We start from the raw sequence: 18,386 nt of genomic DNA on the forward strand, positions 1-18,386 counted from the left end.
CTCAATTGTTGTCAGAGGGTGGCAATTTCTAAGAGAGCAAATGTTTTTTTTTCTGGGTGTCAAAATATGCAGGTGGTCTTATGAATAAATAAGATGGGAGGTTGAAGGAGAAGGCAGGCACACTGGAGGACTAACCTCAGTGAACATTTCAACCTTAATGTTAATCTCTTTCATGAATTTTTCAAGACTTCATTAAGGTTTTGGCTGTTAAAAGTGCATTTCTTTCAACTCTGCCCCATCAAACCGGCGACTGATGCCTCATTCAAAGCGTTGCTTTATGTGTCTGTACACCTCATTTGCATAGTCTGATGCACCGTTTGATAAACTTAGCCACGGGTAAAACTTGGAATCATTTGTTGCCTGAATCCCCGCAAGTAGAATATAAAGTAGAGCCATCGTCATGTTGTTTTCTATAGTGTAAAAGGCTTTTCTAGAAAAAGCAAAACACAAAAGTGCGTAACAGATTTTCTTTTTGTCCTTCACTCTGCCTGCTGTTGTGATATAAATGAGATCGGTGGAGCTCCAGTGAAGAGGAAAGGTAAATATTTGCATGATGCTGGCAAACCATTGCTACATTGCATCCTTCCATTAGCCTGTGTCATCATGCACAACATACCTCCCCACCAGCTGTAATTGGCTCACAGCTCATTGCATGTCAAAGCCGCACTACCATTAGTCTTTTACCAGTCAATCTGTTCTTGTCATTCCACTGTGATTCATCATTGTGGCTTTGTATATGACCACCGGTTCCGAGTGTGTCCATCAAAAATTCTGTGGGTCGATCGCATGTAATAAATGAGCTTCTATTGATTTGATTTTACCCTGCAGAGCTGAGCGCGTACACCACCTTCCATTTCTTGGTTTGTTTTCAGGTTGGATGATTAGTATGTCTCAGTAAAATGTTGCCATATTCAGTGGAAGAATTGACAACAGTGTGTGACATTTAGCCAAATGACAGCGTGGAACAGGAATGATAACAATTGAACTGAACATCTGTTGTAAGGGGCCACCTTATATATTCATCTAGGAGATACAAATTAGACAGCAGTAAAAATGGGTTTCCCATTTTCCTTCTGGTTCTCATTCTGTATTGGTAGCTCCAACAAACAAGAATGTTTCCATTCTTAGACCATCGGGAATCTCACGACATTTAAGCAATGTGCACAGAGAGTGAAAATGACCTCTCACAAATTGGTACTTGTTAACCTATATTTTTTGAAGCATTACATATTGTCTGAAATAAATGATTCACAAGGAGTATACTGTGTGCCTGCAAAAGATACAGTTTAATTGTTGGTTTTTGAGGTGCAGCTGTAGCATTTGAGCCATTTCAGCTGTGTAGCACTGCCAAATGTTGTTGGATGTGAAATAAGAAAAACAGGCCAAAACAGTCCATTTTGTCATCCAGATTTAATCTAAGAGAGCTTTACTTAACTAAACACAAGTGAATCTGATTACATAAGGATGCTTTGCATTTCTATATACAAGAAATTCTCAAACGTCCACTTATTTCTCAATATGACTGACCTAAGGAACTTCTAATGTTATATGAAAACAAAACAAAACAAAAAAAAAACAAAAAAAAAAACAAAGCCGAAACCAAGTGAGAAGTCTCAGCTGGGATTCGAGCTGAGAAACATCTTCTATAAAATATCTCACATCGTGCAGCGAGTGTGCATTGGAAAGAGTAGTTTGAACCAACTGAAACAGCCATCATCCCTCATTTCCACACTGCTGAGCAAAGCACATTGAAGGAGCAGTTAGGTAGGAGGTCTCTATATTTTCCCTCTCCCGGCTCTATCTCTAGACATATTTGTCTTTATGTCACATGAAAAATAATTTAATATGAGCTTGAATTATGGCGATAGACATTTGCTGGCCGTCGCTACATTTTTAAAGGGATTTGTCCTATGACAGTTACGCATTAAAGATCAAAATACTAGTGGCATATCACCTAGTCCCCAAAGACCAAAAAAGGCTTGTCCACGTTTATATGGTGGACAGTCTCGGTCTATAATCTCTGATTTAACCAGTGGATGTTTCCCCACCAGAAAAAGTCAAATCAAGATTTTTCTTTATCTCTACTTGAAAAAAAAATCTACTGAAAACTTAAAATTGATTTTTCACTTGCCTGTTTTTTTGCAGCAAGATGCATCGATGGATTCCAGCTGACCTGTGACACAAAGGTGAATGGCAGAAAATATAGGTAAGTATAAACAGGAATTGGAAGAAGTGAATGTTTTAGTTCGGATCTCACTTATGGCATAATATAGCACATCTAGGACATGCCTGTTGCATGGACATCCCCTGCCAGATATTTGTTTACTATATTACCACAGGGTAAGGAGATTATCCCAGCACATTTCCATTGTGGCATTAATTGCCAAGTACTTAATTAAAATGCATGGTGATTAGAGAGCATGCACTCCCTCAGGGCATATGGTTGCTGATGTTATGAATGTTTGATTGCAAAGCCAGCATATTAAGCGCCACTATGTCTCATAGCTGTACACAGTAATACTTCTTATCCTCGTCAACTTCGAGTACTTTTGCATTTTGTCACATTTGAGAATTGGATGCTTATGATGCGCTGCTAACTAATAACAATGAGGTTACCAATCTATTTAATAAACACGAGAAGACTGGGCAGTGTTTAATATGGCAAAGTGTCATTACTATCATGTTTTATTGCTAAGGCAATAAGGTTAAATGGGCAGAATTGATGGATGGATTTAAAATGTACTGTTAAATTAAACATAAGATAGCTGCCTTAATAGTTCATTTCATCTGATCATTGTCACAACACAGATGGACATTACAATACATAGGCAAAGTCTTGATAAAAGTGACCTTGCGGAATTTATGTCATACAGCGACATCATTTTAATTAGGATAAACACATTCTTCGCATTTTACCTAAATCGTTTCTATGCTATATGTGTATATATAAAATTACATGAAGATGCTGAACAGCAGATGGTGTGGCCCTTATGAAAGCACTTTTTCTACTTTAAGTCTACTGGCAGCGTTTTTTCCCCCACCGTGGGCAAAATCAGCACATTGGTGTCCATAGCAGAACAACAGAGAATGTAAAGGGCAAATGAATAGAATGACAGCAAAATTTAAAAAAAAGAATAAAAATAAAATATGATCATACACTGACAAGGGGTTTAAATAGAAATAGGTTTACGAGACAATGAGAAACAGGTGGCTGATATGAAAGGCAGGAGATTGGCTGAGACACAAGATCACATCGGGTCAACTCAATAAAAAAATATAGTAATCAATAACCTCAAATAACCCCACCAAAAAAAAAACCCAAACCTCATAAATGTGGACTAAATTTACTAATTCCTACATCCTTTAAATACAGCAGGCATCTATTTATTGGAGCTGTGTGGTTTATTTATTCTAATGGACTAAAGTACAGCCTACTAAGCATGTTTCTGCCTTTACAAATGAATGCACAATATCTACAGTTTTACAGTGTACACTATTTGAAAGTCTACACGAATACTGTAAATGCAGAGTTGCAAACTTGGGGCAGCGTCAATGATCAAGAAAGTGTAGATAATTTGGCAAATATGATACCCTTAAAAGCTGTGTGTTGCAGAAGCAGTGCATGCGGCAAGGCTTTCTTTGAATCACAATCTTTTCCATATTGATGATGCAACCCTCTGGCTCTCCAGAGTGCTCCTCCAAACTGGATGAGACAAACTTGTGTTTTAAGCATAGCAGCAGCCAGCATGCTGCTTTAATGGTTGATTCAATGTTGCACTAATAGCTGGTGTTCTTTGTCACCCTCCTCAGGGATTTAACAAATGGACCATTCGCTGTATTGGAAAGAGATTTTCCCTTCTAATCCTATCGTGTCTATCGTAATTTGGTAGCATACTTTATTGATCTTCTGCTGTCTGCTTGTAAAAAAAATAAATGAAATGTAATACTGTAATCATGACACACTTCTAGTGGTTTATGTCGTCTTGAGTTTGTTGACTCTTCCTCCCAAACATTATTTTTTTTCCAAAAACAAACCACCTTTGAATGTATTAAAGACTAGTAGTCTAGGTTAACTTTAAAAACATCAGCTCAGCATCTTTTTTTGTTTATTTTTTAAACCTTGGAGCATCCCCTGTGGCAAAAGGCATTCTCATTAAATAACTTCCAAATCAAAAGTGAAGCAAAGAGCGCTTCATTAGCAATCTTCACTTGACCCTGGGGATCCGGTGGTTCTAAAGTCAAGTTTTGGTTATTTATTGCAGTGTTTCCCAACTATTTTTGAGCTGCATCAAGGTTTTATTAACAGGATTTAAGTAATGCCCCCCAAATGATTCCAAACACTGATGTATTGGATAAGTAAGGGAATTGAACATGTATTCTAGCTAAAATATTGCTCCAGAAACATGTTTGAGAAGTAAAAAAGGCATGAGATTAAAAATAGGGAGAGAAAAATGTAAAAAAATACTTCTTTTTGAGCTCTCTCAGTTTATGCCCAGAGGGTATTTGAGATTATTTGAATGAAAGAAGGTCAGAGGTTTTGTCACTCGGATCCTCCTCCAAATGGGCCAATTCCCATTTCTCTCTCCCTTTCTTTATACAGAAGTATATACACTATATCTGCCTGTTATGTGGACCTCTGCCCTTCATACAATTTTCTTCCCACACTTTCCCTTCCATTCATTTTGGCTCCCTTGACCTTACTTCTTTATATATATTTTTTTAATCCAAACTAAACTGCAATGTTTCCGAATAACATTTTAGGTGGATACAAACAGCCAACTTGTTTTCCTTCATTTATCAACACAGCTCAATTCAGAAATGCACGAGTTTCCCTGAAGTGCTCATTTGACCTCTATTTTTGTTTTTACAAGAATTGCCCATTTTGATTTACTGACTGCCAAGTTTAAAGTTTTAAAGTCAGAATTTGGAGAATGAGTGGTGAGCACGTCCGCCTCATAGGTCTGAGATTGAGGGTTCAATCCCAGGTGGGTTATGACATTTCTGTGTCCAGTTTGAATGTTGTCCCCGGGCTTGTGTGGGTTTTCTACGGGTACTCTAGTTTCCTCCCACATTCTAAAAAAAACACATGGTCGCCTGGTTGAACACTCTAAGTTGCACATGGGTATAAGTGTGACCATGATTGGCTGGCCACCCATTCAGGGTGTCCCCTACCTGGCGCCCATTGTTGGCTAGGATAGACTCCAGCACCCCCTGTCACCCTTGTGAAGATAAACAATGTTTCTAACATCAATAAATATTCCATCTTTGCTTCATAATTTTTTTTAAGACCTCACTTGAACATAAAATATATGATTTCAAATAGCTTTTGAAAATGCTATGCAAGTGAGTGATGAGCATAATGCTGGGTGCTCTGGAATTTTGGTCCAGGTTTATTCTGCTCTCTAGTGGCTCTAATGAAATAACACATTTCCCCCCGAAATTATGTCTATATTTTTTGTGCCTGTGTGAGGGAATTTTTATCAACAAAGTTGTTTGTATTTTACATGTGAAAGGCAATGTTCCAAAGTTTCAGGCTAGTTAGTGTACTCTTAACTAAAATCACATGGCACTGTTATGTGGAAAGACATTAATTTACATACATATTGACAATTTAGGGACATTTTGAATACTTATGAAATCATATATTTGAAAATATAATATCGGGCGAAGATGGAGTAATGATTTTAAATATTCCATGTGTGAGGACAAAACTGCGGAAGCCTGCTTTTCAATTTTATGCCCCATGAAAATGAAATAATAATCCCAATCAAATGAAACTAGATCCCCTTACACCTTTAAATAGTTTAAGGAGCGTGTTGTCATCCATTCTGTATAAATATAATTGTGAGGCATATTGTATAGTAAACATCTAGATTAAACCAATGGAGGAATGGTTGAGGTTTACCACATGATGGCATTGCGGTACAACAAATAAACAGTTCAGTATTATGGCATGCATGACCTTCAGTTTTACACTCACACTTTCACACTTAAGAATGATTTTTTTAAAGGAACCATTGGTGCACAGAGAGCAGATGAAGCAGTAACTTTTTTCTTGGGAAAAAAAAAATATATATATATATTTTAACAAGACCTCTGAAACATCACTTAACCTTCTCTGAGCCAGACAGCTTTTGACAAATTCTAAACAAACTATAAGGGGGCAAAAAAATAAACATGGCTGCATAGCTGAGCTCAAGCAGTAATGTTGCCCTGTGCACAACAGCTAGAATATTCAAGGGTACCGTCTGTGTAGGCCAATAATGTTGCAAGACAAATGCTTAGAGCCAAAGTAATTATGGTTGTGATATCATTCAGAATCTAAAAGGAACCTTAACTTTCAAACCTTTTGAGTTTATCCAACATTTTTTGGGTATTCGAAAGGCCATAAATAAATTGAATAGCTGTAGTTTTTATGATATTCTCAAAACATGAAAAGGAAATATTTCATACGTAGAAAAATTCATAAGCAAAAGTACAACTAACTGTAGAAGGCAGTGTATTTTGAGTTTTTTTTTTTTGTTCATTTGTTTTGATCCATGAGTGAGTCATGGAGGTAGGTGGAGGTAGGCATAAATATGTTACCTTCACAGTGTGCCAAACAAGCTATCACCATTACTATTAAGCACCTTGGCTGCTAACTAATAAAAAGAAAAAAAATTAAAAAAAGAAATAAAAAAACGTCAACTTTTAATATATTACAGTGATTCAAGTGCCAATTGGTCGACACAACCCAGCAAGGTGAAGAGAGAGTACGCCTATTTTCAGGGACAAACTCAGAAGGCGACTTCTATTAAAAATTGGAATTAACTGCCAGCGTCATTGTGTTTCACCCCTTGTCAGCCAAAGTGGAAATAATCAAGAGTGAGCTGAAGTACTGGCAGGTGGATTTGAATGGATTATGTTACTCAGTGTGTACATGTGCCATCATCCCTTCTGAGCCAATTGCAAGAATCACACTGTGATTAAGTTGTCATCTTCAGAAAAATGAAAACATGTCATCTCATAATGAGAATTTTCATCAAAAAAGATGGTGGGGCTTAATAAACTGTTGCAAAGTGCTTCAAGACTGAAGTGCATGAAAATAGAGATTCTTACTGATCACCCAACATGGATTTTTTAGGGGTAATTTCTGATTAAAAAAATAGATGAAACCATTCTCTTTTGATCAAGCTTTTTCCAAAGCCTGGATCAAATTAATAGTTTGGCATTTTAATGTGCATATATGCACATTTTTTTTCTATTTTACTTCATTTATTTTTCAAATGTTGTACTGCTCTGCTGTTATTTGCTAAGGAATTCACCCATTTGGCTTAACACCACATCATACAACAAAATACATAAATAAATAAGATGTACTTGCTATATAAATTGGACATATTTTTGCCCATCGGCTACCTGCTGTTTTGGATGTGTAATGAGCTTTTCAAGGACCCATTTGATTTTGTTGTTTTTTTTTCCACCCTTGTTTTTCTCTGATTGCCTTCTCTGAAAGAATTCTGTGGAGGGAGGTATTGATGCCCTTCAATTTGAGCTTTAATGGAAGCTTTCCCCTGCTGCTCGAAAGCTGTTCCTTCACATCACAATTGCGAGTAACAAGAGAAAGCATAATGAACCCCCCCCTCTGTGAACTCACCACTCCCCCCAAAAAATGACACCTGTCTCTTTCCTCACTGAGGTGGCATTTAGGTGCCTTTGGTGGTGATTTGAAAAGGCTTTAGAGTTGAAGCTATTTCTTCCAGCTTGGTTCAATGTTCTGACTCGACAAACCTGACCATTGTCATTTCCCCCTGACTGGTTTTGAAGGAAAACCAGGGAGTGTGGTTAACAACCGTCAAGGTAAAATGGTGTGATTGCACAACCATTTCACAATGAGGACCCCTACTTCGTTTCCAAAATCAGTGCAAGTACGATTCAGTAAAATTACCTACTAGGTATGAAGTGGTGATGGCTGCAGTGTCGCACAAAAATCCGGAAGGGCCCCCTGTCGTCACAAGTACACAATTGTTGATGCCCTTCCATGAAGACTTATTTCTAAAAAGGAAAAATGGAAGGAAGCAAGGTTCCCACTATTATTCTTAAAATTTTATATCTACAGTAATCCAACTCACTCCAATCCTTCAATACAAACCCTATTCGTTAGAGTAGATGCATAACAATGACTTTGTATTATATGGACAAAGCATCAAGGATGGAATGTTTAGTTTAGTTTGTATAGTAATTATTTGAAATATGGCTTCAGGAATATTATTGTGAATGAGTTCCTTTTCGTACTATTTCTTTGATTATTTTGTCTTATGGTGAAGAACGATGAAGAGAAGTGTTACAGTCACGTGATAGCCCGGTCATCAACTGGTGACACAGAACATAACCTGATGCGTTCCGACAAAGTGCAAGTAGGGAATGTTCCGGACTTGTGACTAGGACACGATTAAATTTATGGGAAACGTTCAAGTCAACTGAGCCGGCACATTGCATTCTAACATAAGTGCGACCCGGTTAAAGACTTTCACCACATGTCGGGAAGTGGTGTAGTCTTTTCATAACTGATGAAAAGGTGAAGAAGAGCATGACTGTCATGGTAGTGACTTGTAATTAAAGTTCATTGTTGATTAAGGAAATGAGCGGAAGATTTTAGACACGCAAATATGGCTTGATGACTGAGATTTTGTATGCTTATGCAAATGTAGTGCGATATAGCTAATAGGTCAAAATCCTCAACAACACATGAAAATACATTGTGGAGTTCTGAGGTGAATAGTATTTTTTTTGGTGCAAAGCCAAACTGGCTTCCAAGGTCAAACCTATCACCACCGGACATGTCCTCTGGGGTCAGCACTGTCTGACCACAGTGTTCCCGTTCCACCATAAGAACAAATAGAGTAACAAGCAGCAGTTTAAATGGTCCGTACTGATAAGCTGACAAAAATGTACTGTATGCTTGCAGGAAATAAGGTGAATGATGGGAGAGGGCTGGTAGTAGTGATATGAAAAGATCATTGCAAGGTAACACAATGGACGCTTTCTAAAGTTACAAAAGAAATATATAAATAAAATATGTGAGAAAGAGAAAAAAGAGAATACAATTGAACCTACCTGGTGAGGATAACCGGTACAGAAAATGATTGAATTAAATCAGAATAAAGACATTAAAAAGTTCAAAATACTATAACCATATTGCATTTTTCTCCTTTCTTTCCATCTTTTGATGTATTCAGTGACAATGCCAAAATGATTTACAGAAGGTAAAGCAATAATGGCCTTAAAACATATATAATAAGGTTATGGTTGTGTCTGCTCCTTGCTGCTGTTGTTTTTATAAATGTGGCTTGTTTTTATTGATCCTTAGATCCCAGAACAACCAATTCAGCGGGTCATCTATCTCCAGGATGAGGACGGAGGACATGGACAATATTAAAGCACAACAGTGCATCTGTGCAATACGCGTGTTTTAAGTTAAACTTCTGAAATCAAACCACATTATCCATCAAATTCCACTTTCACAATGGCTGAGTGTGTAGAATTGGAAGTTAGTATGGTAGAACAATATTATTAGTAAAAATATGTACATCCTAATGACTTTTAAGTATTCAAAAACATTTAGTTATCATATTTTGTATTTCGCATGGCTTGCGTGACAAATGAGAGTTCATGTAGTTCTCTTAGCAGTGACTAACTTAAACAATTCAGGATATTAGGGGATTCTGCCTAACTTTGGCTTACTGAAATGCATTGGATTCTGAGCAATTTCTTCCTACCGTATATAGTGCTATTAAATTTTATTGTGTTTGGATAAAAATAAAGGGAAAAAAGCCCAACTCTTCTATTGTGCAGTCATTGGTGGGCATATCAGATGAAATGAAATGTACATTAAAATTGAGAATCTTTCAAATGTATTACTACTAATTTTGAATCTAATATACTTTTTTAACTGGTTTTCTGCTGGTTTATAGTTACAATTCATGTTCCTTGAATTATATAACACCCAGCCCGGTGGATTGAGTTATGACGTCGGCCACACACCTGTGGGGTCCTGGGTTCAAATCCGGTCCATCTGTGTGGAGTTTCCATGTTCTCACTGGGCCTGCATGGGTTTTCTGTGGGTATGGATTCCTCCTACATTCCAAAGACATGCATGGTAGGCTGATTGGACACTCTGCCCCTAGGTAGAAGAGTGAGAGTAAATAGTTGTCCATGTCCTCGTGCCCTGCGATTGGCTGGCCACCAATTCAGGGTATACCCCGCCTCTCTGGCCTGAAGTCAGCTGGCATAGGCTCCAGCACCCCCTCGACTATAATGAGGATACAACATTTTCCGAAAATGAATGAATGAGTAAATGAATAAATGAATGATGTATGTTATGCTGCTAAGATACTTGTCTGAGTTTGATTTAGGGTAAACATATTAATGAACATATATAGATTATAGTCGAACATACATCACTGATATTGCTCAGAATTGTGAAAAAGCACCAAACAGGTCTTTTAAAACAGCAAACGCCTCAGCAGTCGATAAATCAGTACTTACTCTTGAAAGACACGTTGCACAATCATGACGCAATACAAGCACGTGTGCGGGGGAAGGGGGTGTGCGTGGACAAAAAAACACATTGCTATCAGGTGTTTCGTGGTCACGGATTCCCACGTTACTTCTAGTGTGATGTCACTCATCTCGCACAATTCCCTACAATTATAGATGCATTTTTTCCTTCAATGGGAGGGATCCACTCCCTGTGAAATCAGATTTGACTACATCGTCTACACGTTGAACGCCACACTAACATTCTAACGGACAGTAAACCCAGACAAATAGCTGCCATGTATTCCTGCTCTTAGCCCTGCCCACCAACCAATAGAGAGCAGGCAGGCGGGGCATAGTGTGGGCTTGACCATCAAGCTTGATTGCCACGCTACCTACCAGGATGGCATAATGTGAGTTTTACGGGAAACAATACTATATTTATATTTTTCATATTGTGATTATTGTTTGGATCTATCATGTCTACTCGTTTGTACTATAAGTGATGAACTATTTGACGATCTATAGCGAGGAAGTCCCATCTACGCTAACGTGGCTATATGCACAGATTTCAAAGTATTCTACAGAGAACAACGGTGATTTTATACTATTGTTACTATTGATATCGATCCATTCGGACAGATTGAATCTTAGTGTCTAACAGCCGCGATCGTAAACGCTGAAAACTACGACTAAACTATTGTTACCCGTGAATTTTTTTAATAAATGATACTGTCCGTTACTATATGTTTTCACTAACTATTATTAATATTTGAATTGGATTCGGAAATACTATGATGATCGCGGTACAATACTTGATATTAGTTGGCTTGCAGTGAATTTTGTTTCGCGGAATTTGGGTTTACTTTGATTAATAGCCAGGGAATTTAAGAAAACTCGTTTTACAGCAATCGTGTCTGAAGGAAACATTTTTGACATTTTACTAAAACAATGAAGATCATGTGTTTTTGTTGCTTTAGATTGCCACGGGAAAAAATCACTGCTGAACAGACACCACACCCCTTTTGAGGGACAGCTCATCAGCTGGATACTACTTTTCTCCACTCTTCTACTTCCATGTATATTTTTAATCTTATACTTTTTAAATCAAATGGATACTGACATCAAGAAGTGACCTGGATGGTGTTGCTGAGCGATGTGTTGACGAGAGCTGGGGAGTGAAGTTTGCCAACTTTTTTGTTGTTGTTGTTGTAGTGGCTGAGTTCTTGTCAAGTCATCCGAGAAGGGAACTTACGACCACTTTGCAGGCAAAATGGATCAAGCCAGCGGCGGGGATGATCCCAATAAATCTTCTAAAAAGAGATCCAGCGAGGATGAAGGCAGAAACAAAAAGCTGGTAGGTGTTCATTAGAAAATATTGCATGAAAAAAAAGTAACACCTCCAACTCCACACCTAACATTGGCTTCTCACAGTCATGAAAACAACCAAGAAAGATGAACTATTATGTAACAGGGTTTTTAATGCATTTACAGAAGTTATCGATGTGCTAGATTTAAGTGCAGCTAATAGATTTCGGGATTGCACTAAGGAGGTAGTGTTTTATCTTATGCTGTGCTTTGCACTTAGTGCATCAAGTGATCGTCATACTGTCAACTGGTTCCCTCTAAAAGTACTGCTGACAGCCTCCTTGTTTTGATAGTTGGCCGTCGGCGTTTTTACGGCTTATGTTGAAAATAGTTGCTTAACTGTTTGTTGACTCATTGCTTTTGTGGCGTGGCTCTCCCTACCTGTGAAGAACACAGTACATGTGTTGAATCACACTCCCTCAATGGCATTTTAATTTGCTCAAAATGGTTTAGGCACTTCTGTACTTGACTGCAGAGTACCAAGTATATGTCTAATAAGGTGACTTCAAATAATTCAAATCTTCTAATTTGCAGAGAGAGTTGAAAGTAATTGCATTCAATTGACAAACAACTTACATGAGACTTCTCAACTATGTCATATATTAATTTTGACCTGTCCTCTGCATGAAATAGTCAGGAAAAATTGGAATTCCATGATAGATCCCCTTTATTATTGGTTTTATAATTTAAAAAAAATGAATAACTTTGGCAGGGCAAATTAATCAGGCTCAACAGGATGCCTCTTACTGAAAGGTCACATGGCTGCACACTGATTTCTGGTTATTTTGTAAACCTTGTTTGTTATGACTAATGACACCCAAAACTTTCAGTAAGGTGAGGTTATTTGGAGTCTCTTGCTGTACCTTTCACGTGGAGAAATATAAAACTACCAATGCATTTTTAGTGTCTGAGCAGCCATGTGCAACACCACCACTGCACACATTAACAGCAAGTTGATGAACTTTGTGGCTTTCAAAAAAATGCTGCCATAGTGGAAAAAAGGGGGAATTTTCACTTGCTAACTAGTTTTTGACCTTCTCACCAAATTGAATTGTTTAGTGGTCAACATTGTCTTTCCGACCAAAGATTATCCACATTTTTTCTGTGAATGTAATAACCCGCAGTTGATACCATGGACTTGTTTCTATGGTATTAACTTTTCCCATAACCAAAGCCAAATACTGTGTTGCAAAGGCTTTGTAACCACTGGTTGTGTTCCAGCAACTTTTTAAAGGGAACGTGCCACCACAGTGAATGAAAGACAGGAAATCACAGTGGGAAGTGACATACCATGCACTCCTACAAACAATACTGACATTACTGTGCAACTCTGGATTATCATGACTCCAGATTTTTCACTGTGCAACTCTGAAGTATCTTGACTCTGAATAACCTCACCCTGCAAATGTTTCTGATTCCATAGAAGGGTCTCGATAGTTAAATAGCCCCATCCTTTCCCCACGTCCAAGCCTCCGAAGAATTAGTCCTAAACATGTTCACGAGTCATTGCTGAAATCTCAGAGGAAGTAATCATTCACCTCTGGGTGGGTGGGTCGATGAGCTGTCATGTTATGTTTATCCCAAACATTTTTTGCCAGCCCAAAATACACTTCCAATTCAAATATTTTAATTATCTGAAGCATTAGATGTAGATGAGGAACGCTGCCTATTTACGATTCAGAAAGGAGAGTTACATCACGTATACACCATTTCGCTCTGGAGACTGGGTGTAGATATTTAACCTAGCCAAGGACACTAGAATAACACTTCTAAAGTTAATGTTAGATTCAAGGGCCTTTCTGTTGATGTTATAGGGAAAAAAAAATTGAGAGAACGAAAGGACCTTTAAAGAGGAATTCAGGAGACCAGGTTAGACGGAATAAAAAGCTGTTTTCTTTTCACATACCACAGTGAAAGATTCCACACCAAGCTGTATGAGGGAAAAGCCATTCCCATTGGATCTGTATGAATATAGGACTTATTCCTCCCATTTTAAATTTAGACATGATCATAGCATGTGCTCTAACTAGAATTAAGTAGAACATTTATTGTATATAAAGTTAAATGGGTTCAAATCCAGGTCAGTACACCTGTGTGGAGATTACTTGTTCTCCCTTGGCCTGTGTGGGTTTTATTTGGGTATTCTGGTTTCCTCCCACATTCCAAAGACGTTCATGGTAGGCTGATTGGAGGCTCTAAATTGGTATGAGTGTGAGTGCGAATGGTTGTTTGTCTCCTAATATTATGCAATTGGCTGGTTACAAATTCAGGGTGTCCCTTGCCTCTGGCCCGAAGTCAGTTGGGATAGGCTCCAGTACCCCCCTTCCTTCCTGGTAACCCTAGTGAGGATAAAGCGGTTCAGAAAATTAGATGGGAGATGGGATAAAGTTAACAATATTGCATAATCTTCTACGAGAGTCACTTTGCTTTGTGATTAAAATGATATATTTTGAGATGTGCAGGATGAATAAACTTTAATCTAATCTAATCAAAATAAAATATTTTCAAGATTTGAACATTTCCCCCCCACCCATCAAATTAATTGAAATCATTTTTTTTTCAAGTATGCCCTATAATAAATGCTCAAATATTGCATTCCCTTTCATTCTGCCACATAAGGCTTAATAATCTGACTTGGAAATGTTAAAAACGGTCCAGTGTTAAGCATGTGAGACAGGAAATGCATCACGTGGGAGTGTGCTCATAGCATTCAGGAAGTTGGCGAGAGAGGAAGCTGTAAAGAATGCTTTTGTGACACAACGGAAGAAACCCCCTTTATATCTGATTCTCAGGCTCATTCATATTCTCATGCAGGACATCACTAAGTTGTCTCCATTCCAAAAAAATGGACTTTGCTAGGGTATATTTTGGTAAATTAATCAGTCTCTAAAGGCAAAACCCTAAAACTATGTGTCCAATACAGTATTTCTGGGCCTGACTATCACAAATTTATGCAATTGCACTCACTAAATATTATTAGTTGACAATCTCCATTCATTATAACTGAGTGACATGCAAGTATTAAGGATACATGCACAAGAGATTTACAGGACATAGACAGATATGACCCTAGGGGCTGGCTGTGCAGTCACATGGTCACAATGCCCAGTGAAAAGCCATTCAAATGTTGGCCCAGGCTGCCTTTTGTGTGCTTCCAAATGATTGCTGTTTTAGGACACTACCAACAGGACCCATGCCTGCCTGGAATAATAGAATAGCTTCCATCACTCATGCCCATTTAAAGGCATTGCATAAAAAGACAGAACATGTTTATTATTTTAAAGCAATTACTGGGCTGTATGTTTATAAAAAATATCTACATCACTCTTCGTTTTTTCCATGCAAATCGGCTGAGAACAAGTTTGCCTGTAGTTTTTTTGAAATTTTTTATTTTAATCTTGGCCTTTGCATGTTAGCTTGCAACATTCATGTGCCAAGTTGTTTACTCTGGCCTACACGCATAGTATACTCTGTGTACTCCACTAATCCGAAGGCTTCATCTTAGATTGCAGTCTGTGTTTATACACTTTTTTTTATTAAGAGACTGTTCCAAAATATTTTTGCCCCTCGGTATGAGTGAGTGAGTGAGTGAATAGTTGTTTGTCTTTTGTGCCCTGCAATTGACTGGCCACCAATTCAGGGTTTCTCCCTCCCTGGCCCAGAGTCAGCTGGGATAGGCTCCAGCACCCCCACGGGCCTAGTGAGGATGATGCGGTTCAGAAAAAAAATGCACAAATTGCAAGCAAACTCTAAATTAGGTTTCCTTGATCGAATCATTTTTCATGCTTTCAATATAGCTTTTTCTCATGTATACACCTTCTTCATGAACCTTAGACTACAGTATGAAAAATATGTGACTTGATTTCTTCAGACAGTGTGTAATTGGGTAATTCCATTGGTATTTGCAGCATTCTCATGCCAGAAACCCAAAGTGTACACTACTTTGGCATCTGTATATTCTGCCTGAGTCCACACGGACAATTATGTTAGATGGTTTTGATGGGGAATCTTGAGTCTTTGGCAATTCATTTACAGAGAGTACCATCATACATAGTTTGAGTATATACATAGTTTTTCACAGATGCAAGCTAAAAGCAGGCTGTTATTATTAGAGGACATTAAAGTCGATGTTACTTTGTTTCTAAAATCCAATCAAAGAAGCACTGTGGCCACTGACTTTATCGTTATTGTTACGATGTGTGACTTAAAATGACATCATACAGATGGCCCAGTTAAATTGGTTGGGAATAACAGTTATTGCTATCACTAAACATTAGTTGTTTCTTTTTTACGTGTAAATGTTTTCCTTTTACCACAAGGAACCAAAATAAAATGATACAATGTGATTTACTAATGCATTAATTCTATCATTACAAATTTAAACTTTTTTTTAAATAACATTTACTATATAAATTATCCTAAGTCTCTTCCAATGGACTTTCAATATGATTCAAACAAACTTTGTGTTAGATCTATGATTATGCACAAAGAACTGAGGAACATCCTTGAAATATATTATTCCATAATTTTCGATTGGAGTTAAATGAATAAAGCTTTTTAAAGATGAAGTTGAATTTTTTATTTTAACTGCAAGGTATATAGTGTGACAAAAAATCAAGCTATTTCACAATGTGTATTGAATTACACTATTAAAAAAAATCAGTGAACTGTAGCTAATGGGAACACATTGGTAGACTTATTTCCTATAATAAATACTTATTATGCATGGTGTTAAACCTATATCGGTGCATTCAACATGTATGTGGGATTCAGTTCACCTCTTGTCATTGTGTGTTGTTGTCCTGTCATTTACACTTTGCCCTCCCTCCCTTTCAACAGAACATACACATTAAAACATTGGCTGATGATATGGTAAGGTGTTGGGTTTTACTTTGGCATGTTCATTTTTTGGGTTGCTTTACTCTGACTCATCTGGCTGCATGTGATGTGACTGAATTAAACAGATGGATCAAACAAGTAATCGGTGGCAAACAGAGAAATTCAGTTTTTTTCTAATAGTTTTTGGTAAAATCATTCATTAGCACTCTGACTGTGTGACAGCTGCTTGTTTGATCCATTAAAAAATTCAGAAGGAATACATCATGCATGTGATTATCATGTTTTTTGGTTTGTTTTTATACTTACATTTATTGGATTGTTTCATTTACATGAAAATGAAATTCATGCATTACCAGTCAGTTCATTAGGACAAAGTCAAACAATGTTGTTTTGAGATTTTGATCATGGGTAGCTCTATGTTAGAAGATGCATAAATTCTAATCCCCTGCCGTGTTAGTATTCATTTTTTTTAGCTTTCCCATGAAAAAGAACATCTTTAAAATGACCAATTGTCAGCCTTAAATTGTTCTTCTGTATTGGTAGCCAAAGTCTTCTTTTCACAAGCCAGCGTGCACCTGTAAATAACTCACCTTCCAAGCATGCCTCGGGAATTTGCTAGAAATTGAAGCTAAGAGAATGTTCGACAATGCACTCACAAAGCACTGCTACATCTCAGTGTTGTCCCATAAAAAATAAAAAATAAAAAAAACATTCGCACGATGAGGTAAATACTAATCCAAAGCGGCAACGCCATCATGACCTCCTCCAGGTTGCCTGTAGACTGAAAAAGATGGTACTTTTTAGGCCAATAAACTAGAAATAGTAAAGTACTGTAAAATGGATCCAAAATAAGATGAAGGCAAGTGGTGTTTTTGTGCCAAATGTGCCAAACCATACGTTTGCTCTGCCAATCTACTGACTGGTTCAAATGAAATCATTTAAATGAAACAACACATTAAAAAGATGAGGATGGATTCACTGTTTTTAAAACCACTGTGCATGTCCTTTTTAATCTAGCACATTCACTCCATTCCATTCTATCCCATTCCATACTAATCCTCACAATTAGTTACATGTGTGTGTGTGTGTGTGTTGGGGGTCCTATTTTTTCTTGGTCCATACTATATGTAGAAGATAATGTTAATGCCAGTCACTATGTGAAGAAAATTGTGCTTCATTACTGTATAACTATTGGGTAGGGTGGTAAGTGACATTTTATGAGGTTTATACACTATTTACTTCTTCTGCATTTTTGTCCTTTGGTCACATTTGTATTAATTGGCATGCATACTTAGGTTGACGTATAGCACAACTCTATTAAATATTTTGTCAGAGTGAATTGGTATTTAAGACTGTTCATTCAGAAAGTTAATATGACATATTGTTTTCTTCTAGCGTGATCGCATCACCAGTTTCAGAAAGACGGGAATGAAGAAGGAAAAGCCCCTCATTCAGCATCCAATGGACCCTTTCTCCAACCAGACCGAATTGCCCATTCCTCAGCTGTTTTTCGACGACCGCTCCAAGAACCTTTCGGAAAAGGAGACCATTGACCTCTTTGAGAAGATGATGGTAAGTTTGCCAATCATCTTACTCTTCATCGTCTGTAGTTATTCAGCAAATGAAATTTAACGTTTAATTACATTTGAAATACGATAAGT

The 18,386-nt window shown here is 37.5% G+C and overlaps 1 protein-coding gene and 1 long non-coding RNA gene across 2 annotated transcripts in view; one reads left to right on the top strand and one right to left on the bottom strand.

Annotated features, from left to right (window-relative positions):
- Positions 1–2,134: 2,134 nt before the first annotated feature.
- On the bottom strand, positions 2,135–10,766 carry LOC144207428 (uncharacterized). Its single transcript, XR_013328653.1, has 4 exons — positions 10,528–10,766; positions 10,024–10,162; positions 7,932–8,034; positions 2,135–2,173 (listed from the first exon to the last, which is right to left on the bottom strand). It is a non-coding gene; the product is annotated as an uncharacterized LOC144207428 (long non-coding RNA).
- Positions 10,682–18,386, top strand: part of diaph2 (diaphanous-related formin 2) — a 191,244-nt gene continuing 183,539 nt past the window's right edge. Inside the window, exons 1-5 of the mRNA XM_077732903.1 lie at positions 10,682–10,931; positions 11,499–11,597; positions 11,734–11,875; positions 16,726–16,758; positions 18,121–18,297. Coding sequence (XP_077589029.1) covers positions 11,792–11,875; positions 16,726–16,758; positions 18,121–18,297 — 294 coding nt within the window. The 5' untranslated portion in view covers positions 10,682–10,931; positions 11,499–11,597; positions 11,734–11,791. The remainder of the gene's footprint in view (positions 10,932–11,498; positions 11,598–11,733; positions 11,876–16,725; positions 16,759–18,120; positions 18,298–18,386) is intronic.

This window comes from Stigmatopora nigra, chromosome 14 (genome assembly GCF_051989575.1).
Source record: "Stigmatopora nigra isolate UIUO_SnigA chromosome 14, RoL_Snig_1.1, whole genome shotgun sequence".
Classification (NCBI taxonomy): Eukaryota; Metazoa; Chordata; class Actinopteri; order Syngnathiformes; family Syngnathidae; genus Stigmatopora; species Stigmatopora nigra.